The 26914-nt window shown below is 40.1% G+C and overlaps 1 protein-coding gene across 2 annotated transcripts in view; it reads right to left on the reverse strand.

Annotated features, from left to right (window-relative positions):
- Positions 1 to 6024: 6024 nt before the first annotated feature.
- The window catches only part of LOC116732194 (chemokine-like protein TAFA-1), a 41595-nt gene continuing 20705 nt past the window's right edge, over positions 6025 to 26914 (reverse strand). For both annotated transcript variants that reach the window (XM_032582318.1, XM_032582251.1), the window contains exons 3-6: positions 10912 to 11052; positions 9285 to 9409; positions 6973 to 7048; positions 6025 to 6838 (exon numbers count right to left, since the gene is read on the reverse strand). In XM_032582318.1, the coding sequence (XP_032438209.1) occupies positions 7016 to 7048; positions 9285 to 9409; positions 10912 to 11052 (299 nt within the window). In that variant the 3' untranslated portion in view covers positions 6025 to 6838; positions 6973 to 7015. The remainder of the gene's footprint in view (positions 6839 to 6972; positions 7049 to 9284; positions 9410 to 10911; positions 11053 to 26914) is intronic.

Here is a 26914-nt window from a genome sequence, read left to right on the forward strand (position 1 = left end):
GAGGAAGATGGTGAGATTTGTGATTTAAATTTGAGGCATTTGATTTCCCAACAACAGGATTGCAACACTGACGTCATTTGACATTTTTGTTTTGTTTTTTTAGAAGAAATTGTGTGGGGAGACTTCCTGATCTTTACACCACACGTCACTTCCTGTTGTTCTGCCCTAGTCATTAATAGACCTGGTGATGTGTTTTGAATAAATGCTCAAAGTGAGCTAGGGCACAAGGTCACCTGAGACTTATTTTGATACAGAGTAAAATGGTTAAATAAATTGTGTCAATAATTTCCAGGTCCAAAAGCACCAAAGCATACTGAAACAATGACAGTACCACCTCCAGATTTGCCTCAAGGTAAAATGTTATTTTTCTAAATTGCTGTCCCACTTTTAAGCCAGATATAGCTTTCTTCTCAGTCCACACAATACTTTCCCAAAAGTTTTGGGGATCATCAAGGTACTTTATAATAAATTATAATTGTAGTGTAGTTTTTCTGACCTTGGACGTCTCTCATGGATGCTATTTTTGTTCAATTTTATTCTTATTGTTGAATGATGATTGTTGACGTTAACTGAGGCAAGTTAGGCCCACAGTACTTTAGATCTTGTCTTAGGTTCTGTTGTGACCTCCTGGATAAGCCGTCAATGCAGCCATCTGGTAATTTTATTATGTATACCGCTGCTGGAAAAGTTTGTAGGCTCTTGTTCTTTATTACAATCTCAAAGTCTTTTAAATGAATGTCAGACCTGAAATTTAAGCTGTCAGACTTAAATTTCAAGGTTCTAGTTAATGGAGTACTTGATTCTACAGGTCTGGCAGTAATCAGGCCCATGGCTTTGCTTGAAAACTGAAATCAGCAGCTCAACATACAGCATGTGGTCGATTACATTTAATTGGGCCAGGTTGGTGGCTGTGGCTTTTTCCCCCATCATAAATTTGATTATTATTTGAAACTGTTCCATGTCATGTTGGATCAGATTATCTGAAATTAAAAATTGCTTGATGATATAAAACATTTAGGTGAAACACAAAAAGCAAAAACAGAAAATATACAAGGGTTTTTTTTCACAGCAGTATATAAGCCTTTTATAGATTTAATGCAATGCAATTCTATTAGAAGATACGTTTTAAGTCCTCTGATTTAATTTACTCTCTACGATATGCCAGCTCGGGTGTTTGTTAAAAAAATAAACAAACCCACCTTTTCCACAATATGTAAAATGCCAGCAGTGTGTTCCTGTTTTGTGTTGACATAACTTGATCTAAGCCAGTGCAACAGACACTGTGCCGGGTGTCATTGTAAATCTATCTAAGTTTGCCATCTTGTGATCAAGTTGTTATTCCTTTGCGGGGACCTAACGGCATGAAAGGCCTGGTATTCTCTGCATGAATCATTTAGATGAAAGCCTGAGGAGGGGGGGGGGGAAGGAGCACGAGGCACCTGATGTCAACTTTAATTAGAATCCAGTTTGGTCTGCGCTACCTTGACTTTGAAATCCGAGAGTCCTGCAGGGGGAAGTGGAGACAGTTCTCGGTTACAGGATGTGATTAGACTGCGTAATTTTGGTCACTGCTTGATGCCACAGAAAACAACCACAAAAAAGCAGTTGATAGCTTTTACACCGTTAAATGTGTTTTTGTGCAAGTCTTTGTGTATTTATTCAGTCCTGCAGTTGGTTTTAATGGCATTACTAAGAAGTCATCCTCAGCATTGATCTTTGCTCAGGCAGATCATTTTCTGTGCGTTTGGGGATTTTGGTCTCAGCGGACACCATTTCACACCTACCACCTTATCGTCTTACCCCGTTGCTCCAAGTTGATATATATGAAAAAAAAGAAGACTTCCAAGAGCAGATATTTGGTGCATGACCAGATAGCTTGGGTGTGTTGAGTGAAAAGTGTCCCGTGGGATCCTTGAATCCCTGGACGTCCCCGGTGCGTCATGAAAAGAAAGTCAGGGCACATCACCGTCACTTGTGTCTTAAATCTCTCTTCTCTGTGGTGCGATGTGAAACATCAGAGCCCCACAGCAGCAGCACAGAGAGCCACTCTGGAGACTGACAGTAAAAGGGATGCCTAGTGCTTGCATCTTGCACACATTATAGACGTTTAGGAATCCCATGTTGGAAAGAAGACCTTTCAGATTCTTGTTAAAAGCCTGGCAGCCTGGAGGAAAATAAAGCGAAACCCTAACATGCATGGTAATTAATTCACACAGAGGTTGCACAGCCACCGCAGCTGCCTTTGTGAGAAGTCTAAGAATGTGAGGACAGCTGATGATGGACAGCGTGCTGTAATATGGCACCTGCCTCGCTGCGCTGCTTTCACAGCCAACAGACAGCACGCCACGGACAGGACACGAAAAACTGCAGGGAGAATGAATTTTGAATAAATGCCATTCAAATGTGTATTGATTGCTAATACACCCACACCTGGATTTACAGTAAAATATCACTCTCATTAAAGCCAAACAAGTTATTTCTCTTCTCATTAAAAAGCCTCGGCGGTATGCAGTTTACGCTTTGCCTGCCAAAGGTAGCATCAATTAAAATGACTTTGTGAGTAACAGCCATGTGTCTCACCGAGCTGGTGTGTTCCTGTGTGAGTATTACTTCGCAGCTGAAATTTATTCTGGGTTCATGTTTTTGATTAGGTCATAAAAGTCAAATCATTACTTTCTACCTGTTACACAGCAGTGATATTTTTTTGTTTGTTTGTTTTTTTTTCCAAGGATATTATTTTAAAGCTGCAAACGTATGTTGTTTGCCTGGGGCCAGAAAAAAGAAACATGACTGCAATATTTCTTTCGACGGCATTGGTCACTGCTCTGGCCTGTGCATTTAATCTATTTTTTCCAAGCTCCCTTGGTGAATGTTTCATCTTTTTAGACAAAATAGATATCTGCAAGATTATGAGAATACCCTTTAAGCTTCATCCTTCGATGGACAACTGCAAAGATATAATAACATATCATAGGAGTGTCAAAATTGCAAGCTGAAAAAGAGTTTTAAGTTACTGACTGAAGCTGTATTTGTAAAATACCACAACATGATATATGATATATCTGAACAACATTGGCAAGATGTTCATTCTTTGTTAGAAGATACATTGTTAGAAATGCAGTATACATATCTGTCCTGTTGCAACCTTGAAACCCCCATGCAATTATTATTATTTTTGTTTAATTTTGTGAGACATACTAACACAAAGAAGGGCATTATGAGGAAGTGGAATAAAAATGACCATTTTTTATATTCACTCTTGTTTATTCCAAACTGGGTTAAATAAAATCCATCCTAACCGTTTGCCTTTAGAAAATACCTAGTTTGAAATCAATGTCCTAAAGCTTTTCTGTGAGGCCCGGGTTTGTTAGATAATATCAGTGAACAACCTTGATCATGGAACCCACCTAGAACACAGAGCAATATTCAAGAAATATTCACACCTGTTGAAATTGCAAATTTAGTCACGTTACAACTGTTAATTCATTGGGATTATGTGATAGACCAAGGTAAAGTCATATATATATTTATGCATGTCTTTTTTCTTTACAAATAATGATCTAAAACTCGTGGTGTGAATTTACTCTGCTACCCCTAAATAAAATCCAGTCAAATTGAGAATCTGTGAAGAAACAGTCTTCATTCAGTCCAATTGAGCGGTAGCTATTTTCAGCAAATCTGTACAAAGGAGGTACAGTTCTAATTGCTGCAAAACCTGGTTTTACAATGTATTGACTCAGAGCAGGCTAAAAAAAATAAGCTATACTGGGGCGTATCCCACAGCACTGACATGTACTGCTGTAGTCATTGATAGATTTCACTGCCCTGGTCTGTTGGACTTATACTGACAAAGGCAAGTTTAAAAGTAAAAATGATGATATGTAGAAAAACTTACTGAAATAAACATTTATCAAATAATAAAGCAGAGAATCCTTCCAAATTTCTGGATCACTAGAAATGTTTTTGGACAACTGTAGATTAATATTGTATACATAGCAGTAAATGGGTCTAGTAACATACCGTACATAATATATGCTATAAGTCACAGGAAACCTAAATAATATACATTGTTTGTGGTTATAACATGACAAAATGATCCAAATTTCAAGATGGATGAATAGGTTTTGCAAGAGGCAGTACGTCTATTGTTTACAAGTGACCTCAGGTTCATGCAGTTCTTGTGACTTAAAACTGTTGTGGCTGGCATACCATGCTTTAAGTTGACAGGCGCAAAATTATTTTTAGGTTAAAAAAAGGAGTTAATTCTAAAGTCATTATTGTCAAGTTATTTTACTTTGGTGAATTCTTCAAAGAGACATCTGATTTCCATGAATAGATGACACCACACGCAACACCGGCAGTTCCTCCGGGAATAATTCCTGAGGGGCTTTGGCTTTGAAAGGGTTGGTCAGTATCCTGCTGTGTTCTGCCCTTACAACAGCTAGTTCTGATACCCATTCATCTGTGTGTGTAATATTTATTAAAGTCTTTTGAAATGTGCAGAGCAACACCAATTAATGAATGTGTTTCTGGCTCAAACATGCAAGCGTGATGGGTTAATGAGTTTTTTTTAGCTGTTGATAACTTAAAGCAATAATTTTGAATTTTGGGGAGAATTCCTGATTAGTGTCTGACTCAGGCTGGCTTGAAAGATTTAATGTTCTTCAATATGCCTGCTTTTTATGGAGTAATTGCAAGGAGCTGTGTGGCTTAGCATAAAAGTGGAAAGCAATAGGAAGCTGTCTGTTTCCAAGTTAGCGAGACTCCATTTCATAGCATTACTCCTAAATTTATCCCCGCATTTGTCCTTTTGACCATTAATTTGAAGTTTCAAAGGGGTAGTGGGTGAAACAATCCACTATGAGTTGGGCATTCATTACTATAATTCTTATTTGTGGCTTAAGCATAGCGTTAATGCATTTAAACATAGTAAGAAAAGTATTGAAATAGTTCAAATTAGAAATTTCAGAGGACTTGTCTCACTAAAATTATGTGCAGTGTTAAAAAAAATTTACATTGTGAGAAAGTTTGCTTCTACTTTCTTATTTTCATGGATGAAGCCAATTTTGCCAACTTTTCAAAAAATAGTTTCCGGGGCAACCTATAAAATGAATAAATAAGAACTCTGCTTGGAAATACACTCAAAATATTTTTCATCAAAATGTTTAATGGAATAAAATAAAACATCCAACCTGAAGTGAGACAATAATTTACTCTTTATGACTCTTTAAATTGACTAAAAAACATTAAAAGTAGCTAAAATAATACATTTCTCAATGTACAATGTGCTGCCACCACTACAGTCATTTTGTGTAGTAGGATAAATGGTGGTGTATTTTATTCAATATTTTTAATCATGATCAAACCCCCCAAAAAGGGAAAAAGTGTTATTTCGTGGTTAAAATCAACATTATCACTAGAACAACAAAAAACATTGCACTACCTGGTTGACGATTTTGGTTGTATTACATCTGGTGTTTCATTTATATTTGTAGCAAACAATGATTTATGCTGAGGTTTGTTGCAGGACTAATTATACAAATATGCTTATGAAGTCATGTTCTGTGTGTTTGCATACAACAAATCAGAAAGAACTGATGATGAACCAGTTTCTTAAAGGAGTGTCCTATTTTTTAGTTGAATATTTATACCAGAACCTCAAATAAGTGCTTAGGGAAAAGAAAAGGCATACAGGTAACGCTGTGAAGAAGAATGTATAGCAAAGGAGCCGCAAATATTTTCTATTTGTTGTTTAGATTAATTGATTCATCTTGAAAATAGCTTATTTAGTTTTATTTAAAAATACATTGTTAGTGGCAGTCCTTCAGGGTTGCTTAGAGGGTTATGAAAACGTGGTCAATTTTAAGCAATTTCTAGATTTAAAGAGTTATTTTTGTCATGGTCATGATAAATTTTAGACAAAAAGAGACAGCAAAATAATCATACCCCTGCAGACTGAAGAAAAGATTAAATATTCATATAATTTTTAGTGTATTCAGATTTTACTAAGTGAAAGTGAAAAAATGTGTTACAGGAACAACAATTTTAATGGAATTCAGCACATATCAATAAATGGCTTCATATGTACAGAATCATCATTTGAACCATTTAACATAAATAAGGCATTTCAAGTATTGAAAACAACCCACTGATTGCACATTTCTGTCGGGTTCATCAGTTCCAGGGTAAATGGTCGCGAGTTCAATTCGTAAAGCCATTTAGGAGGTGATGAAAGGCATACAAGTAGCCCACAGACTAATGGTAAAATGTCTCAACACAAACATCTCTTTCACAATGCATTTGTTTCATCTTCACATCATCTACTCAGTTTCATCAACCTTTGGCTGTTTTGGGTTTTGCATGTAAGAGGAAGAGGGAAGATTTACCAACAGCACAAATTAAGTTTTCATGTACACTGGAAAAGACAAACATGTTATGCACAATATTTTACACTCCACAATATTAAAAAAGGGAGAAAAAAATCCTGAGGGCTGTCAACTTCTGCACTCGTTCCTTCCATGTCCTTTGATTTCTTTTTCTCCTGTTTTGGGTTTTTGCCGCAGACATCCGTCTCACTAAGCAGTCACTCCCAAAATATAATTCCAAATGCAGAGACAGCCATCCTCCATGTCAAAGTTGAAGAAGAAAAATGATCAAAATAGATTCATTAGAGGGTTGTGATGAAGTTCCTCTTAGGCTGCCTGAAGCATCCGTATTTTCAGGAGCCTCAACCAAGTGCTTTATGTACATCTTTTTACACTTTGATTTGAAAGTGTTCACATTTCTTGAAGCAACAATAGGCTCATTGTCTCTTGTGATAATTGGTCCAATGACAGTGCTAAAATAAGAAAAAAAAGTGTGAACATCACAGAGGTTAGCACAAAATGTCTGTTTGCCCTTTGCAGAGCTGAGCAATTAGATGAGAGAAATAAATTACTACAGTGGTGCTTCAGTATGTAGAAATAGTCTGACCTTTGAACCAGAGGTATTCCCTTGCATCCTCTCCAACCAAATGTTAATACATCGATGTTGTGTATGGCTGAGTGTTCTGACAAAAAAAAAAAAAGGAAGGCAGAAACAGAAGGTTAGACTATGTTGTTAACAAGTCAATTTGCAGTGAAATTCAGAAGCAATAACTGCTGTTTTGTTATTCCACAGCCAGCTTCACATTGCTGTACGTTTGTCTCCCTCAGCTCCACTCTGCCTCGTATGCACATTTATTAGGCAAGTGAGTGCTCCGGCCCCATCATTATTTCTGTGAATATTTTTCAACTCCAGAACGCCTGTTGAATTTCATCATTTTCAGGTTGCACTTTTTGTGAAAAGAAGACTAAGATATGAATATATATACATGTACACACATACATACATACAAACATCTATATATGTACAAAAGGAAGACAGAAATACCTCACACAACCTGCTAATCAAATGCTTAAGATCATTATCTGTAAAGAGTCAAAATATGCACAAAAATATGTCTTTCATGTCATTTCCCATCAAGCTTTCACACTTTCGTGACCCACTGATGGGAAAGGCAAAAAAGCTTTCTGTCCTTGAACGTGGCAGGATTTTTGAAATGCACAAGCAAGGCCTCTCACAACCCTCCATCACTGCAGAGGTTGGACACAGTGAGACATTCATTTTAAATTTCCTGAAAGATCCTGAGGCGGTTGGTACAATAATGTCATGTCGTAGACCCCAAAAAAATTTCACCTGCCCTGAGCCGGAGGATCTCGTGGGCTGTCAATGAAGACACAGGCTGATCCTTCTTCCAATTTAAGGGTTTTGCTAATGCTGACTGCAGTCCATTAACTTTCAGGGCTTTAAGAGCAAAAGTCACTTCTCCTCCCAAAACCCTAACAGTTTTGACTTGGCAAATACAGAGCATTAAATAATGGAGGAAAAGTGTTTTCCCTGATGAGAAAAAACATTTATCTGGATTGAACTAAACTGGAATGATGCATGATGCATTGACTATTAGTCTTTTAAGGAAAGAGCACTAGCTTAGTACTATTAAGAAGTAATCTGAATTACTTCTGATAATCCTTATTTTATAATAAAATACCCAAAAGAGAAACACAGCCAATTAAAGATGACAGAAATTCTTTTAACATGAAGTAAAGTAATTTAGATGGTGTACAATCAAAAGCAATAGGAAACATCCTATCTTTAGCTCTAATGGCAGGAGATACAGCAGTGCTACAGAACCCTGCAATTACATTTTTTTTCAGTTTCAGCTCTTCAACAAAATGCACCGGCTTGTTTTTTATAACAACCTGGTTAAAAATGATTGCTTCACATCTTTAGCAACAACCATATGATACTGCCATCAAAACAGTGGCCTCATGCAGATTCAGTCATGTTTATACATAAAGCAAAGAATGAAAAACAAATGTGCGTTGTAGGTGACAATGTGGTACATGTCAGTGAATGAGAATATATTAGAAAAAGGTAAATAATTTAAATTCAAAAAGTGAAACTTGTATGAAGTATTGCATGGTTCCGTCATTCAGACATAAAACAATAAAAATATAATTTTTCTTCTAAAACTGTTGTGTTGTGGCCTACGTAATAATGAGAAAGACTGCTGACTTTTCAGTTGTACAGTAGACAGTCATGGTCATCCACCATAAGGAGGGTAAGTCACAAAAGGTCATTACTATAGGGTCTGGAATTCAGTCCTACAGCAGAAGTTGTGCATACTTCACGCTATACAAGTACAGGCTATTTCCCATTTTATCAAGTTTGAAGTTTTATGGAGTTGCTGCTTTAATTTTCCTGCAGGACTTGGTACATGCCCACGCAAAATATCATTGCCTGGTTTAATCACTCTGCTTAATTGCCCAGCAAACTCATCTTCCTTGTCAAGAGCAAGATGCAAGAATTCAAAGCCACCAATGCAGATGGACTAAAGGTTGCTGTTAAACTTGTTGAACCACTCAGCAGTGCCACAGACTGATCGCCTCCATGTGACTCCATACTAACATGGTAATTCATGAAAAACAAGCCCACATGCCCACGTGCAGTATGTGAGGACACATACTGCACATTATGATATACTTTATACTAGGTCAACATATTTTACTTTGTTAGTCTAGTTTATGGAGATACATATTTATATAGTGGGACTGATTTTAGATTAGAGTTAAATTGTCAAGAATGAAACAAGTTCACTTTATTGAACTTATAGTATGTTTAACAATAGAAATGTCCTTAACTGGTATAAAAGAAGTGAAGGTGAATGATGTAGAATTTCTCTTAGTTTTGACAGATTAACTTACTCTTGTGGTTTTGATCTTGTTTCCGGCATAGCACATCCAGCCGGAGTTGTCAGGAAGCGTCTTGCATTCCTCCCCCTCCAGGCAAGGCTCCATCTCACACCACCACTTTCCAATTACTATGGATGCTACAGACAAGAGAATCAGCAATGTGGGTATGTTTAACTTTAAATGAGAGCCAACCAAAATCCAGTGCCTAAAACATGGATGAGCTCAAGGTCTGACTGGATAACTCCATTTCAATTCAACCAGGACTTACCTCTTTAAATTTTGCATTTTCTTCATATTTTTCTGCTCTCGAAAAATTGGTGCAAGTGTTAGTGAGCGACCTTTGAGACTTTTTTAGAACCTAATAATGCCCATATGATTTAAATTTAAGACTCACATAAATAGTGTAAAAAATGAGTGTGTTCTAGTCTTCTTAGGTCCATCCATCCATCCATCCATCCATCCATCCATCCATTTTCTAACATTCTTGTCCCAAGTGGGGTTGGGATTCTTAGGTCTGAACTAGATAGTTTACAATTGACATATTTGATCATTTTTGCAACTCTACATAAACCTTGATATTATGTTTCATTCTAAACTATGTTTTACAGCTCAAATACAAAAATCCATATTACATTTCAAAATCTCTTGATCCAATTTATCAGGCTGGAATGTCTGACCTTTAATAAAACTAGAAAATGTTCAATATTTTACATTTCTCAATTTATTAGAGTCGTCAAAGTGAAAAAAAAATACATATGTTCTGCAATATAGGGTTTTTTGGCATGCAATTAGATCTAAATGCAGAGGGGAGAACTTTGGCTTTCCTTTCAACAGAGAGGACTGGGAGGTGTGACTCAGACTTGACTTTAATGCACACCACACACTTTCCATCAGAAGAGAAAATTGCTTTAAATACAGGGTAAGTAGACAGTAAATGGTTTGTAATGTGAGACCGAGGGAAAGAATCTGTCAGAGCTGACATCAAGAGACCTCAAATTCCTGCGGTCTGTTCAGAGATTGCTGTAATATTTGCAAAAGGATTTAAGATAAAAGCTGCAGGTGAGAGGTTTCCTGGAGCCAATATGTTTTTTAAGTTGAGTTACACCCATGCACCAAATCCATTTCCTGCAAAGGATTGAGGCTTTATTGGAGATATTTGTCAAAACACACATGTAACCGTTATGAAATATCTACCCACTGTGTGTAAACAACTTCTATTTTGCCTGAATCTCTATGCATTATGCTGCTTTATTTTTCTCTCCTCTTCCCTCAGATGTGTTAAATTCAGCTGCTATGTTTGTCTCGATTTGGAGCAAAGCTTCCGCTTTCCGAAACCCTATGTTTGTCTGTTGGCAACAACATGTGGATGTGACATTAGCCCTAATGTTGTCTTGTTTGAGACAAGGTGCTGCATGGTTGACTCCATATTTTAAGAGATATGAACAAATCTATGCATCTTTAAGAAAACATGTCAGGTTCTTTATTATTATTTTTTTGTGCAAGTCATCACATTTGATAGAATGCAATAATCCTTTTGCCGTAGAAAACCCTGAAACACTGTCTAAGCTTTAGTTGTGCTAAGCCTGGACTCTAACTAAGCTGATGGCTCAGTGTTATAATGTGTTCCTAAAATACTCACCGTCCACACATGAGGGTCTATTTCTTGTGGTTCCAGCTACCTTCCCGGGCAAACAGGAGCACTTCACCGTCTGTGACCGCTCCTCAATTCGGTTCTTATTACAGCATCTGTGAGCAGCTATTACTTCGCACGTGCCTCCCTCTGAGGAGGAGAAAAACAGACAAAACTTAAAATTAAATTCAGTAAACATCAGTCCGTAGACTGCCTTTCCGAAGGAATTTTTTTTAAGTAAACCTTTTCAAAACGTATTTCCTAGTGTCACAACCACAAGTTTTAATGTATTTTAGTGAGATCTTATGTGATAGACCAGAGCCAGATTAAAACACTGCATCTTTGTGACCGAGAATTAAAATGATGGTTTTCAATTATTTATTTTACATATGTATACATATATTTTTTAATGTGGCATGCATTTACATTTGTCACCCTTTAATCTGAGAACTCTGAATTAAATCCTGCTAATCAATTTGTCTTAAGAGGCCACTAATTTATTAAAAAAAAGTCTGCTTTTGACTTATTTAATCTCTGTATATATATATACAGCTGTTCTCTGAAGACCTTGGAGATTTGTTAGAAAACATTAATAAATAAGGAACCTACTATATAGGTCAAGGATAAAGTTGTGGAGATATTCAAAGCAAAGTGAGGTTATAAAACAATATTTTAATACAAGACTGGGACACAGTTGTAAACCCACCAAGACACGGCCATCTGGCGAAGCTGAAAATACAGGCAATGTGAGTATTACCTGAGAAGCACCTAGGAGCCCTGTGGTATCTGGAGAAGCTGCAGAGCTCAGGTTGAAGAATAAGTCAACAGGAAAACTACTAGTTGTGTATTCTACAAATCTGACCTTCATAGAAGAGTGGTAAGAAAAAAGGCATTATTGTAAAAAAGCCTTAATAAGTTTGCCAGAAGCCATGTAAGGAATACAGCAAATGTAAAAAAAGATGCTCTGGTCTGAGAACACCATGTCCTGGTTAACATGCAAATGGTATGCGTGTCCAAAACCTGAGCATAGATACAGAAACATGATGTTGGATTCATTGTGCTGTGGGGCTCTTTCTTATCAGAAGAGATAGGAAAGCTTGAAGAGTTAATCGGAAAAGATTTGAATCTGGTCTGGAAGTTTGCCATCCAGTTGGGCAACAAATCCTAAATATACAACTAAATTATATTTGTGTTAGAATGATCCAGTCAAAGTTCAAACCTAAATCTAATTGGCATTCTAAAGCAAGGAGTTGATGTTCACATTTTCCCTGCTCTTTTTGCCAAAGAAGAACTAGTAAAAGATTCACTTCCTAAATGTGCAGAGTGGGTAGAGACATATCCCCAAAAGGATACCAGCTTCCTCTGCAGCTGTTTTTGCAGGGAAAGGTGAATCTACAAAGTATTAACTGAGGAGGAACTGAATACAAATTGGAATGGTATGTCTTTCAGAATTTTATTTATTTGAAGAAAAAAAAAAAAAGCAACCAAAAATAAAAATAAAAATCTCGTTTGTACCACTTCACAGTGTACACTACTTTGTGGGAAAATCCTCAGTGGCGGATATCGTAGATTAAGATTGTGACATGAATAAAATTGGGAAACTTTAATGAATGCTTTTGCAAGGCACTCTATTAGTTAATCAAAACTGGATGGATATTACTCCATAAATAACTTTTTTTCTTGTGCTTTAAAAGAAGACGTTGTCATTTTTGCATAATAAAACAATAAGAATAATTAATGGAAAGGAAAAATCACTTTTCTTTTGTGAAAATTACTCCCAATCAGTATATTTCTTTATTCATTCATCTCATTATAATATAAAATAAAAGTATGTTTCAAACCTGTCTTGATTAAGATCTTATTATAACACATTCTGTCTGGTCATAGCTTCATGTCAGGTTTCAGATATTTTCAAACATAGAGGCATTCAACCTTACAGGTTTAAAACATGACCTATGAGCAGGGCACAAAGTAGTGGCTAGGAAACCAGGAACATTCTGCCAAACTATAGTTTCATACAGTGTGAGTAGCACCTCATATAACAATGGTTAAAAGTAGTATTTTATTTAAACAACAAGATAAAGACTAACTTTAAAGTGTATAATCATATTTAGCACTGATGTAGCTGCAGAAATCCTGATTAAATTACTCAGATTTAGTAGAATACACGAGAGAAATTATATCTGTACTCTCCTCTCTCTCTCAGACAGATCCCTGTAGCATGCTGAAAGTAAAAAAGATGAATAGATGTGTTGGAGTGCAGAGGAAAAAAAAAATCTATTGACAGAAGGAAAGGTCTGCTTCGGGGTTATTAGAAATATTAACACTGGAGCCTCCACGCAATTATCACCAAACTGCTGGTTGTGTCCTGAAGGATCAGAAGACTGGACCAAACGGACGAGACCAAACTGCCACCGCCAGCCTCTCCCACCCACCACTCTCAGACTCTCCACAGATGAGAGTTGTGCGGTAAAGGACCATCTGACAATTACACCCGTCAGCGTGACACAAGATCAAGGAGGCTGCAGAGAGCAGGAGCACTGAGAGGGGGAAAGGATCTGGTATATTGCCAGCAAAGTGATTTGAAGTTATGTTTGACAATGAGCTGTGGGTTTGTGAAATGCGTCATGCCTGCATTTGCATATCACTTTACGACATTTGAATATTTTAGTTTGCAATGTCCTCTCGATGCAGAGTTGTTTCTCTTGAGCAAAAATTCATCTCAGCACTCAGCCTTAAGTGACACCCTGCTGTATTTAAAAAGTAAACTGCACCAAATCACTGGAGATGATCTGATAAATATCTGGAGCTGCTGGCATTTTGTGTTTACTGGAGGTGTTCTGTGAATGATGCTCTGGTGCAATCTCATTGAGATGACACAAACAGGCATTATTCCCCCATTAAAACTCAAAGCCTCCAGCTGGTTCTAAGTTATATAAACTCAGAAATACATTGAAATGGAGGTCAGTTGTACATTGTGAAAGATGCCATTGAAGAATCACAAAGTGCTTTGAACAGTTTAAATGTTGGAGAAGAAAGACTTGTGTGGGAAAAGGTACATAGTGCCTTGCAAGAGTATTCATAACCCGTGACAGACATGTATCAAAATATTAATAAAATCGAACCTGAGCATTTGGCATTCATTTCTATTGACCCTCCTTTAAGTTTATACTTTTGAAAGTCCTTTAAATGTGTTTACAGTTCCAAGTCTTTTTCTGTACCTCTCTAAGATTTCCTCATTCTTCTTTACAAAATAGCTGAACCTCGATCAGATTATAGAGGGACCCTCTGTGAACAGCAATTTATTAGTCCTTTGACTGATTTTCAGTTGGATTTTGATGTTTTAATTTAAGTCCATCCATCCATCCATCCATCCATCTTCTTCCGCTTATCCGAGGTCGGGTCGCGGGGGTAGCAGCTTCAGAAGGGAGGCCCAGACTTCCCTCTCCCCAGCCACTTCTTCTAGCTCCTCCGGGGGAATCCCGAGGCGTTCCCAGGCCAGCCGAGAGACATAGTCCCTCCAGCGTGTCCTGGGTCTTCCCCGGGGCCTCCTCCCGGTGGGACGTGCCCGGAACACCTCACCAGGGAGGCGTCTAGGAGGCATCCTGACCAGATGCCCGAGCCACCTCAACTGGCTCCTCTCGATGTGAAGGAGCAGCGGCTCTACTCTGAGTCCCTCCCGGATGACTGAGCTTCTCACCCTATCTCTAAGGGAGAGCCCAGCCACCCTACGGAGAAAACCCATTTCGGCCGCTTGTATCCGCGATCTCGTTCTTTCGGTCATGACCCAAAGCTCATGACCATAGATGAGGGTGGGAACGTAGATCGACCGGTAAATCGAGAGCTTCGCTTTTTGGCTCAGCTCTCTCTTCACCACGACGGACCGGTACAGCGCCCGCTTGACAGCAGACGCTGCGCCAATCCGCCTGTCGATCTCCCGCTCCCTTCTTCCCCCATTCGTGAACAAGATCCCGAGATACTTAAACTCCTCCACTTGGGGCAGGACACCCCCCTGACCCGGAGAAGGCACTCTACCCTTTTCCGGCTCAAGACCATGGCCTCGGATTTGGAGGCACTGATCCTCATCCCGGCCGCGTCACACTCGGCTGCGAACCGCTCCAGCGAGAGCTGCAGATCACGATCTGATGAAGCCAAAAGGACCACATCGTCTGCAAAAAGCAGAGATGAGATCCTAAGGCCACCAAATCGGATCCCCTCAACACCTTGGCTGCGCCTAGAAATTCTGTCCATGAAAGTGATGAACAGAATCGGTGACAAAGGGCAGCCCTGGCGGAGTCCAACTCTCACCGGAAACGAGCCCGACTTACTGCCGGCAATGCGGACCAGACTCTGACACCGGTCATACAGGGACCTGACAGCCCGTATCAAAGGGCCCGGTACCCCATACTCCCGGAGAACCCCCCACAGGGCTCCCCGAGGGACACGGTCGAACGCCTTCTCCAGGTCCACAAAACACATGTAGACTGGTTGGGCGAACTCCCATGCACCCTCCAGGACCCTGCCGAGGGTGTAGAGCTGGTCCAGCGTTCCACGACCAGGACGAAAACCACACTGCTCTTCCTGAATCCGAGGTTCGACTATCCGACGGACCCTCCTCTCCAGGACCCCTGAATAGACCTTGCCAGGGAGGCTTAAGAGTGTGACCCCTCTATAATTGGAGCACACCCTCCGGTCCCCCTTTTTGAACAGGGGGACCACCACCCCAGTCTGCCAATCCAGGGGAACTGCCCCCGATGTCCATGCGACATTGCAGAGTCGCGTCAACCAACACAACCCTACAACATCCAGAGCCTTAAGAAACTCCGGGCGGATCTCATCCACCCCCGGGGCCCTGCCACCGAGGAGCTTTTTAACCACCTCGGCGACCTCGTCCCCAGAGATTGGAGAGCCCAACCCAGAGTCCCCAGGCTCCGCTTCCTCAGTGGAAGGCATGTTGGTGGGATTGAGGAGGTCTTCGAAGTACTCTGCCCACCGGCCCACAACGTCCCGAGTAGAGGTCAGCAGCACACCATCCCCACTATAAACAGTGTTGGTGCTGCACCGCTTCCCCCCCCTGAGACGCCGGATGGTGGACCAGAATCGCCTCGAAGCCGTACGGAAGTCTTTCTCCATGGCCTCTCCAAACTCCTCCCACGCCCGGGTTTTTGCCTCAGCAACCGCCCGAGCCGCATGCCGCTTCGCCCGCCGGTACCCATCAGCTGCTTCCGGAGTCCCACAGGCCAAAAAGGCCCGATAGGACTCCTTCTTCAGCCTGACGGCATCCCTCACCGAAGGTGTCCACCAGCGGGTTCGAGGGTTGCCGCCGCGACAGGCACCGACAACCTTGCGGCCACAGCTCCGATCGGCCGCCTCGACAATGGAGGCACGGAACACGGTCCACTCAGACTCCATGTCCCCCACCTCCCCCGGGACGTGTTCGAAGTTTTGCCGGAGATGGGAGTTAAAGCTCCGTCTCACAGGGGATTCCGCCAGACGTTCCCAGCAGACCCTCACAACACGTTTGGGCCTGCCAGGTCTGACCGGCTTTCGCCCCCACCACCGGAGCCAACTCACCACCAGGTAGTGGTCAGTGGACAGCTCCGCACCTCTCTTCACCCGAGTGTCCAAGACATACGGCCGCAGATCCGATGAAACGATGACAAAGTCGATCATCGAACTGCGGCCTAGGGTGTCCTGGTGCCAAGTGCACATATGGACACCCTTATGCTTGAACATGGTGTTCGTTATGGACAATCCATGGCGAGCACAGAAGTCCAGCAACAGAACACCGCTCGAGTTCAGGTCGGGCGGGCCGTTCCTCCCAACCACGCCCCTCCAGGTCTCACTGTCATTGCCCACGTGAGCGTTGAAGTCCCCCAGCAGAACAAGGGAGTCCCCAGGAGGAGCACTCTCCAGTACCCCCTCTAAGGACTCCAAAAAGGGTGGGTAATCTGAACTGTCGTTCGGCCCGTAAGCACAAACGACAGTCAGAACCCGTCCCCCCACCCGTAGGCGGAGGGATGCTACCCTCTCGTTCACCGGGGTAAACCCCAACGTACAGGCGCCGAGATGGGGAGCAACAAGTATGCCCACTCCTGCCCGACGCCTCTCACCTTGGGCAACTCCAGAGTGGAAGTATGTCCAGCCCCTCTCAAGGAGACTGGTTCCAGAACCAGAGCCGTGCGTCGAGGTGAGACCGACTATTTCTAGCCGGAACCTCTCGACCTCACGCACTAGCTCCGGCTCCTTCCCCACCAGAGAGGTGACATTCCACGTCCCAAGAGCCAGTTTCTGCAACCGAGGATCGGACCGCCAGGGTCCCCTCCCTCTGCTGCCACCCATCCCACACTGCACCCGACCCCTTTGGCCCCTCCCACGGGTGGTGGGCCCATGGGAGGGGGGGCCCATGTTTCCTCTTCGGGCTGAGCCCGGCCGGGCTCCATGGGTAAAAGCCCGGCCACCAGACGCTCGCCATCGTGCCCCCCCTCCAGGCCTGGCTCCAGAGTGGGGCCCCGGTGACCCGCGTCCGGGCGAGGGAACACCAAGTCCAAAGTTTTCCTTCATCATTGGGGTCTTTGGGCTGCTCTTTGTCTGGTCCCTCACCTAGGACCTGTCTGCCTTGGGTGACCCTACCAGGGGCATGAAGCCCCAGACAGCATAGCTCCTAGGATCATTGGGACACTCAAACCCCTCCACCACGATAAGGTGGCAGCCCATGGAGGAGTTAATTTAAGTCACTTAGGATTATTTGGTGACATGTTGGAAGGTGAAACTTCCTTCAAAGGTTTTTTTGCAGCCTCTGTTTGAAATGGTTTAGAATTTTGCAGAATTTCGCTACATCCATTTTCCCCATTAACTCTGAGCAGCTTCCTTGTCACTGCCTTCCCAAACATGTTTCACATTGGGAATTTACTTGTTAAGGTTGATGCTCTGTGTTGGTTTTCTAGTGCTTTGCATGCAGGCAGAATGTTCAGTTTTGGTTTCTTCAGACCAGAGCTTGTTCTTCTTTGCCTCCTAATCATATTCCTTCAACAATGGTCTTTGTCTGGTCACTTGGTCATAGAGCTCAGGATATTTTTTATAATCCTGATTTAAACTTTTCCACAACTTTATTCCTAACTTTGGTGCCTCTTGATATTCATGCTGTTGCTTGTCACTCTTTTCCTAACAAAGTTTCTCAAGCCTTCTTTTTAAGTTAAGAAGCATAAAAAAGAGCTTCTTAACTTTACTACCACCCAAGATTGAAACAATATAAGTTGATCATACCTGGGAGTTACGGTTATGGTGAGATTTAATCTCAGCTGAATTTATTCTGAGATTAAATCACACTTAATTTACTAATAACATGACTTCTGGGTTTTTTAGAGGTATAAGCATAAAGTGCATACAAATATATTCCACAGGTTTGATTTTTCTTTTTTTTTTTCCAGACCTGTAACAAGACATCTGAAACTATGTTTACTTTTCTTTCATCTCACTTCATGTTCAACATGTATGAATACTTTGCAAGTAAGCGTTAATAAAAAAAAAAAAATACAGATAAGATTCAAATAAAACACTATGGAGTAATTTACAATTCCTTGTTTTCCTAGTTCATATTCACATAAAATAAATACAACTTTCAGCTCTTTCTCTGAGGGAAATAGGTCTGAACTTATCTCCATCAAATTTCGACAAGTCTGACAGACATACTTGAAATGGTTATCTGTTTACCCATCAAATCTAATAGAAGAAAACCTTGTTGTTTTCCTTGTATTTATGCTTCTCTAGTAAATATTTTACTCAATGTGCCTCCCATATGTTATATAAAGAGGTGTTAACAAGCCTTTTCTATTTATTCTTGTGAGACCTCCCTGTTTCAATATTAAACCAACTCACTGTTGCTTCAGTTGAATCAAAGAGGACAAATATTTCCCTTTATTTTTTATTCAAGCTGAGTTTGTCTTCTATCCTTTAAAAAAAGAAAAAGAAAGAAAACAAATTCCCAAGTACAAATCATATTTCTTAGTGGCAATAAATGCTAATTGGAGTTGGGTGTTCGTTGTTGTGATTACAAAAGTGGGGATGCGTGAAATTTCATTTAGAATTGTTCACCACCGTGGAGATTCCTGTGGAGATGATTCTGCAGTCTCTTGTTAAAGCACAGTCATGAATTAATGTCAGATAAAGTCATAAAGGAGCTTCTGTTTGAAAAGAGGGAGACAAAAAGAGGATAATTTTGTGCGCAGCAGAATTTTTCAAACATGGTTAATAAGGGTTTCTGACCAGAATTGAGAAGAATCAAGAGAGCAAAAAAAATATATAAATACTGCTTGTTTGAGTGACCTCTTTATATAGTGCATTTAATTTAAAGGATTAAACTTTATCTGGTATAGTGAACAAAGACTGTTTAATTAAGACAATTTGAAATCCGTAAAATGTTTACACAGGTATTTTTAAAAACATAAAAAATAACTTTTTAACTTTACTACCACCAAAGATAGAAAACAATAAATGTCGGTCATACCTGGGAGTTATGGCTACATTTTTGCATGCTTGTCGTTGTCAAGAGAGTTTGGGTCTTATTTGTTTTGGTCCAGGCATCCGGGGGTGTGTGAGGCCGCAGAAGGAGGGGAACATCTAGACCTCCATTCACACATGAACCGTCACTGGTTCGTGAGTCACAGTGAGCTCATGCTGGATAATTAACACAGCCTCACATAACCTTCTCCGTAGTAAATCATTTGACATGCCCTTTGCTAAGGTAGTTGGATCATCACAAAGTTCATTGCATTTAACTGTTCCATTCAGGTTTTCAGTGCATCTGCAGGGTCTGGTTAAAATTATGTTCATGTTAAAATAATCAACAAGTACTAATTAGCATTACTAAAGTGAGAGCTTTTAATAAAAGTGTCAGTAAGATGGGGTTGGCGGGGGTTAAGAATATTAAAAAAAAGGCAGGGGAATTTCAATGCAAGGTTGGAAAGACGGGATTAATAATTGTTTGCTTTTGGCCATGTGTGTGAAGTTTTGTGGCTTTACCTGTGTTTCTGAAAACATCAACAGCCTGTCAGTTGAATTTGAAAATTTTCTGATCTTGAAGTCGGTGTGCTGGGATGTGCCATGCTGTCTGATGCGCTCAACAAAAGGGCATGTCGGCACAGCATTAACCGTAATGTGCTAGTGGAAGCAGTGGGGCATCATTTGAAAACAACAGCCCACAGGGGCTTGTTCTTCTTAATGCATCGCCTTAATTGCATAAGACAGCCCCAGATTCCTTCTTTGATCTATTAAAAACACACTACTCAACAGAATTAACTTGCATTGCTTGTTGCTAGCAAACAGAGCAAAGAACGTGGGATACTCTATATTTGGAAATCATCACCTCTGAAGAATATATTAAAATCAAATAAAAATGCAAATCGGTGAGGTATTTTCAAGCCGGCAGGTGCATTTGGTACCTTCGCACAAAGGCAATGCAACACTGATTAGCACTCTTCAAGTTCACCCATGATTTCAGCCCGCAAGTGCAACACGCTTCATGCTCCAAGAGTCCGTCATTGCCTTCTGAATATTTCAGAGGAAAAGGAAGAATAACATGGATAGATTTGAATGCTTTCTTCAGGTGTGGGCTGGAACCATGCAAGGGAATAATTGTTTTCTGTATTTCCATTTCTCCTATTATCAGCGACAATGAGCAAAGTCGACCTGCCAAATAACACACACCTTCGGAGTGTGTACGCGTGTGGGGGTGTGTTGCCTTTAGGCAGCCACATTGTGATTGACAGAGAACAAGGGTCACGCACAAGTTGTCATTCATAAGGTCACAGGTCACAAAAAAGCAAAAGGTCACAAGTGGAACTGCTCTGATTTTGTTGGCACACTCCCTCCTGCCTCTTCATTACTCTGAGCATGAAAACAGACACTGTCAGTGAAAAAGGTGAACACCACCATGGCTCATTTTCAGCTCAGGCTGAGAGGGAAAAGTCGTGACTTTTTGATATATGTAGCAGCTATTCTGTCATGTGTGGCATTGATTTTTTTATTGTTGGCTTGAGTGTGAAAAATAAAATTCTGAGAAAAATGAATGCTTTGCTGTGTATGCTGATGCTGTTCAAGCTCCTGGTTTCTTTGGTCTATCATGCTGCATGTTTTGGTTTTAATAGATACAAAAGGTCCATGGAGAATTTTTAAAAGCATTTTTGTGTTTTCTTACATTACAAAGCAAATTATAATGTATTAGAATCAGATTTTTTGTAATAGACCCACATAATAAGGTACAATGAAAAGGTATTTACATCCTTACATATGTCTTCTATTTGTGCATTTTGTGACTCTTAAATGTTTTATATCATCAATGATATGTTGATATTAGAAAAAGGTAACCAGAGTAAATAGAGTAACCTTTTTCTATATAGTGATTTTATATATTAACTGAAAAAAAGTTAACGAAACCAGGCTGGCTTTATGAAAAATGTCATTGCCCCTCTTGTTAAATCATGAATTAACCATGATTAACTTCATTTCTTTAATTAATTTCACAACTACACACAGACATGATTACTGTCAAATCCCTGGAGTAAAAAGAAAATCACTTAAAACCTCTAAAGCCCCAGTTTAAGTGCCTGGGTGGGTTGTGATAAAACTTATATCTTTGGAATCTGTGAAGCCTCTACTTTCAGTAGAAATCCAGGTTGTGTGTGTAGGAGCCGCTGGGAGACTGAGGCCGAGTTTTATGGTGATGCCATTCTGTGGACTTTGTTTACTTTCTGATTCAGCTGTTTGAATTAAGGGTGCTGAATCCAAATGTAGACACATTTTTATTTCCACAGTATTTAAAGCCATGCATTATTTTCCTTTATGTGTTATGTGCTACTTTGTTTAGTCTGTCACAAAAGAATTCCTCAAGTTTGTAACATAGCCTCCAAATGAACAACATACAATCTGAAACTAATACAACAAAATAAAGACAAAATCCCTGCACAAAGATGAAACAATACAATCCATAAATATGTAGAGATTAAAGCAAAAAGAGGTGCACAATTGAAAAACAAAACACCAATTATAAGATGTGAAACAAACAATAATGGGATTAAAAATATAATGTCCCAGAAGGAGCAAAGAAATAGAAGACAAACATTGAAAGAAACAAGAAATAAACCACACAGACAGTTAAGATTTAACAATTTACCACAAGGTGTGCAGTTGTTGACTAAAACAAGCCGTATTTCCAGGATTAGTTATTTTGTGTCTGTTTCTGTCAAGGTGTCTCAGACCTCAGCAAGTTGAGTGGGAGGCATTTTACAAGCCTATGCCCAAAGGCTCGTTGTATCATCATTTATTCATGTCTACTTCCCAGAAAAAAACAACAACAAAAAAAAAACAGAGTAGTACAATGACTGTACATTGTGTGTAAATGACTTCCGGTCATATTTCAAACACCAATGTGCTGCACAACTAATTACTACACACTTCCCAGAAAATATTGACCCTTTGCACATGATGTCACGCTCTTCAGGAAGAGCCCCACTCCGTCATGGCGGATGTCCTAACAACCTATGTGCGCATTAGCCTGCCAAAAAACAGACTGTCTGTCTGTTGGTCAAAAAACAGACTGTTGGTTGTTTAATATTGCTTTTATTTAGTTATTTTCACTATAAAAAATGTCAGAGGCTGTGTGGTCGGATGCACAAATGTGCAAGGATGGAAACACAACTCGTCATCTTATCGCATATTTTTTGTTGATGGTGATGAATAGCAGCAGTCAGTGTATTCATGAATTGGTAGCAAACACTCTTTACAAGGTAAGAAGATTAACATGAATAGACTTCATAAGTAATTAAAATTAGTAAGATGCAATCAAATATTGCATTATGGAGAAGGTACACATTGGAATAATTATTAACCATGTAGATAATGCCCCACTGTCATGTACTCTACCATGTACAAAATAAACCCTGGGAAGTATTTGTATTTTTTAGGACTGCTCCAGTATAAGGGAAAATACTGCTTATAAATCACAGGTGTGCTATGTCCACGGACAAATTAGCTTAACTCAAGAGTAAAATCCATGGCAATATTGGCAAAAACAACTTGAGAAGACAATCTTAGTTGCTCTGTTCAATATTTGCATCCCTCACCTCTTCATGGCATGTCACCTAATCACCTTAGCAGGACCAACAGCCTGCTAAGGCCCATTCAACCCTTAGTCCAAGAAACCTGACAACAAAAAAATTTTAATAGACAAACCAGGCATTAGGCCTTAGGCCAAAACTTTATTTAGCATTAGCAGTTAGAACAGCTGTAGGCAGAGGACTACTTGTAATGTTTACATGCACAGTTAAAAAAAACTAAGCCCAGTTACATTTAAAACTGTATCATTTGACAGTGTAAATATCCCCATTTTAACGCCATTCCCTTCTGCTTTTTCATTTGTGAGTCTGTGGCATTGGGTAGATAGTAAAATAAAATTTACACAAGAGCACTTAATCCAGTTTAAAAAGAAAATAACTTCAAAACTGATGAGTCTTAACAGGAGCATAATATAGCAATAAATGGAACATTTCCTATAGAGCACATGTGTCAAACTCAAGGCCCGCGGGCCACATGTGGCCCGCTACGTCATTTTATGTGGCCCTCTCCCCCCACCACCGTTTTACAGCCCTATTGATTGACTTAAAATAGGTTTTGAGCACGAATTGACTACAAACTACATCTCCCATAATGCCTTCCGATTCTTACCAGCCAACATTACGGCTTCTCGCCACTAGAGTGCAGCAGAGTCACCTCAAGCTGATTATTAATTTTCCCAGCGAATAAAACTGAAACATCGACAAGCTAACAAGCTAAAGAGCGAAGTCCCGTGATGTTTCAATCCAGGACTTTTACCGTCTACTGCCCCCTGATTTGATGCCACAGCTTCGACTCCATGCAGCTCGTGTTTTGTCCATGTTTGGAAGCACCTATCTGTGCGAACAGATGTTTTTAATAATGAATTTAAACAAGACCAAGACCAGATCGCGCATTACTGACGAAAACCTACACGCCGTTTTGCGGATTGCCTCAGCACAAGAACTAAAACCAGACATGGACGAACTGACCAGGGGAAAACGGTGCCAGACATCCGGCCAGAAAACATTGGTAAGCACGAACAAACTAAATTAAAATAGAATGAATGTAAAACCAAAACTCAGTATACTGGAATATGCATATAGTTTATTGATTTTGCTTGTGTTTTGTGTTTATTTACACAACACAACACAACACAATGAGGATGTGTGTGAGTTGGTGACGGGGTGAAGAGGATCAGCGTTGTGTTCAAGGACAGGCAACATCACCTCATTGTTTTGTTCTTATGTGAAATACATGTTCGTTGCGTAATAAATAACGAAAACGTTTTGTGAATGAAGTTGAGAGTTAATATCAAAACTTGTTTTTATTCTTTGTCTGCTTATCTTTAAAGCAGACAAAGAATAATTTTCCCAGCGAATAAAACTGGAACATCGACAAGCTAACAAGCTAAAGAGCGAAGTTTAGCTGAGCAGTTTAAAAATACTGAGCATATTTTTAAACTGCTCAGTTTAAAAATATTTTTAAACTGCTCAGTTTAAAAATATTGTAATTTTTAAACTGAGCAGTAATTTTACATCCATGCAAACTCAAATGTAATATTTAAAACTTGAATACATAAAATCAGTTATTTAACAATATGAGGTGTTGTTTAATTTATTTTTAACATTGTATTTTCATATATTTATGCTAGGGTTGCCCAAGTCTAGTTTTCCAGACCTATCACTCTGCAACTTTAGATGTGTTCTTTCTCTAACACACCTGGATCATTGACTCATTCATAGGCCTCTACAGAACTGAGTTGCTGCTAATGAGGGAAGTCAACTTTTTGTCCGGGGTATGTTTTAGTAGGGATGCATCTAAAAGTTGCAGTCTGGAGGACTGCACTTGGGCATTCCTGATTTATACCGTCAATGTGGCCCATTGAGGGTGGCCAATATGCTGAAGTGGCCCTTGGTGAAATTGAGTTTGACACCCCTGCTATAGACAATACCATGATCTCTCTGCTTTGGCAGACTGTCAGCACATTCTAAGACCTCTTTATCTAATATTATCTCACCCCACAACCCTACTCACACCTAAGGTCAATAAAGTGTCAGCTATTCATCTGACGAGAACATGTACTGTAGACTCTACGCAGAAATCTGAGGTGAGGTTTGAGCCCATTATCCTCTGGCTGTAAGAAAGCAGCACTAAATTAGGTTCTGGGTCATATTTTCTTCATGAGACAAAGATTTAAGCCACATGTGTCAAACTCCAGTCCTCAAGGGCCAGTGTCCTGCAACTTTTAGATGTGCCTCTGCTGCACCACACCTGAATAGAATAATTAGGTCATTAGCAAGGCTGTGGAGAACTGATCTACACAAGGAGGAGGTAATTAAGCCATTTCATGCCAGTGTTTTGTACCTGTGGCACATCTAAAAACTGTAGGACAGTGGCTCTTGAGGACTGGAGTTTGACACCCCTGATTTAATCCATATTTCAGATATATATTATCTATCCACTCATTTACATGAGTGGATATTTCATTGTATCTTTGCTTTCTTTGTTAGGTTTATATTTATATATGTCTTTGTTTGTGAGTCAGTGTATGTATCTTTTCTGTTTCTTTTCATTTCTTAAATTAGTGGCGATCTCAAGTGGTTCTGCTTTCTGTTCTCTGCACAAGACTTTGTTTAGTAACGGTGTAGCGATACTTTTAGCTCACAAGAGATGATGCACAGGATAGTTGGAAAGTTAGCCCTTTTTTTCATCCTCTGTTTATTCTCAATATTTATCCTGTTCATCCTTTGGGTGGCTGTGAAAGAACACATACTTATTAGATCCATCAGAGTATTTACATCAGGAGGTTTACAGTGGTTCTTTATAACTCAGTTTGTGTTGTTTGTTCTGGGGAAGAGTATGAAAAAAGTTTGACTAAGTATTACCGTAATTTCTGGACTATTGAGCACAGCTTAATACTCACAAACTTAAAAAACGTGTTAATATATTGGCTGCACTTGTCTATAAGCCACAAGTGTCCAAGATCATCCATCTTACACCCTTGTCCCTAGTGGGGTCGGGAGGTGCTGGTGCCTATCTCCAGCTAACATTCCGGGCGAGAGGCGGGTTCACCCTGGACAGGTCACCAGTCTGTCGCAGGCTAACACAGAGGCAGACAGGACAAGCAACCATGCACACACACACTCACACCTAAGAAGAATTTAGACCAATTAACCTGACAGTCATGTTTTTGGACTGTGGGAGGAAGCCGGAGAACCTGGAGAGAACCCACGCATGCACAGGGAGAACATGCAAACTCCGTGCAGAAAGACCCCGGGCCGGGAATCGAACCCAGGACCTTCTTGCTGCAAGGGAACAGTGCTAAAAACTGCGCCACTGTGCAGTTGGTAGCAAGTGTCCAAGACATTTTTTTTTATATTTTTAGTGAAAATACATACTGGGAATTCAAAAACATGCTTTTTTCCAAAAATTTCCTGTAACACAGCTGCTTAATAAAAAATAAAAAAAAAAGTACAGTAGCCTAACCGGAGAAATCATTGATCGCACTGAAGAAGTCGTCTTCATCAGTGTCAGATTTGATCTCACTCACACACAGTCTCTAAGTCTCTCTTATGTTGTTGCACTTAATGTCACTTTTGTTTTGCTCTTGACCTTGTGCTGTACTCTTGATCGCTCAGCAGTCAAGCCTTGCAAGACTCTTTGGTAGAAAAACATACGTTAGCTGCATTGCAGTATTCAAACCATGTGAAAAAGGTAACGGTTTATCGTCGGGAGATTACGGTACATTTACTGGTCCTGTGCCTTTTATTTCTTATAATAAAAGTTTGTTTCTGTCATCCAGCTGCCTTCTGCTATCACCACCACTCAAAACTTTGCATGACACAATTAAATTTAAAAGACCTCCAGCTGCAGCTTTAATTAATTGAGTAATAAAACATTTTTACTTTGTTCTATTATTTTT

Source organism: Xiphophorus hellerii, chromosome 1 (assembly GCF_003331165.1).
Source record: "Xiphophorus hellerii strain 12219 chromosome 1, Xiphophorus_hellerii-4.1, whole genome shotgun sequence".
NCBI classification, from domain to species: Eukaryota; Metazoa; Chordata; class Actinopteri; order Cyprinodontiformes; family Poeciliidae; genus Xiphophorus; species Xiphophorus hellerii.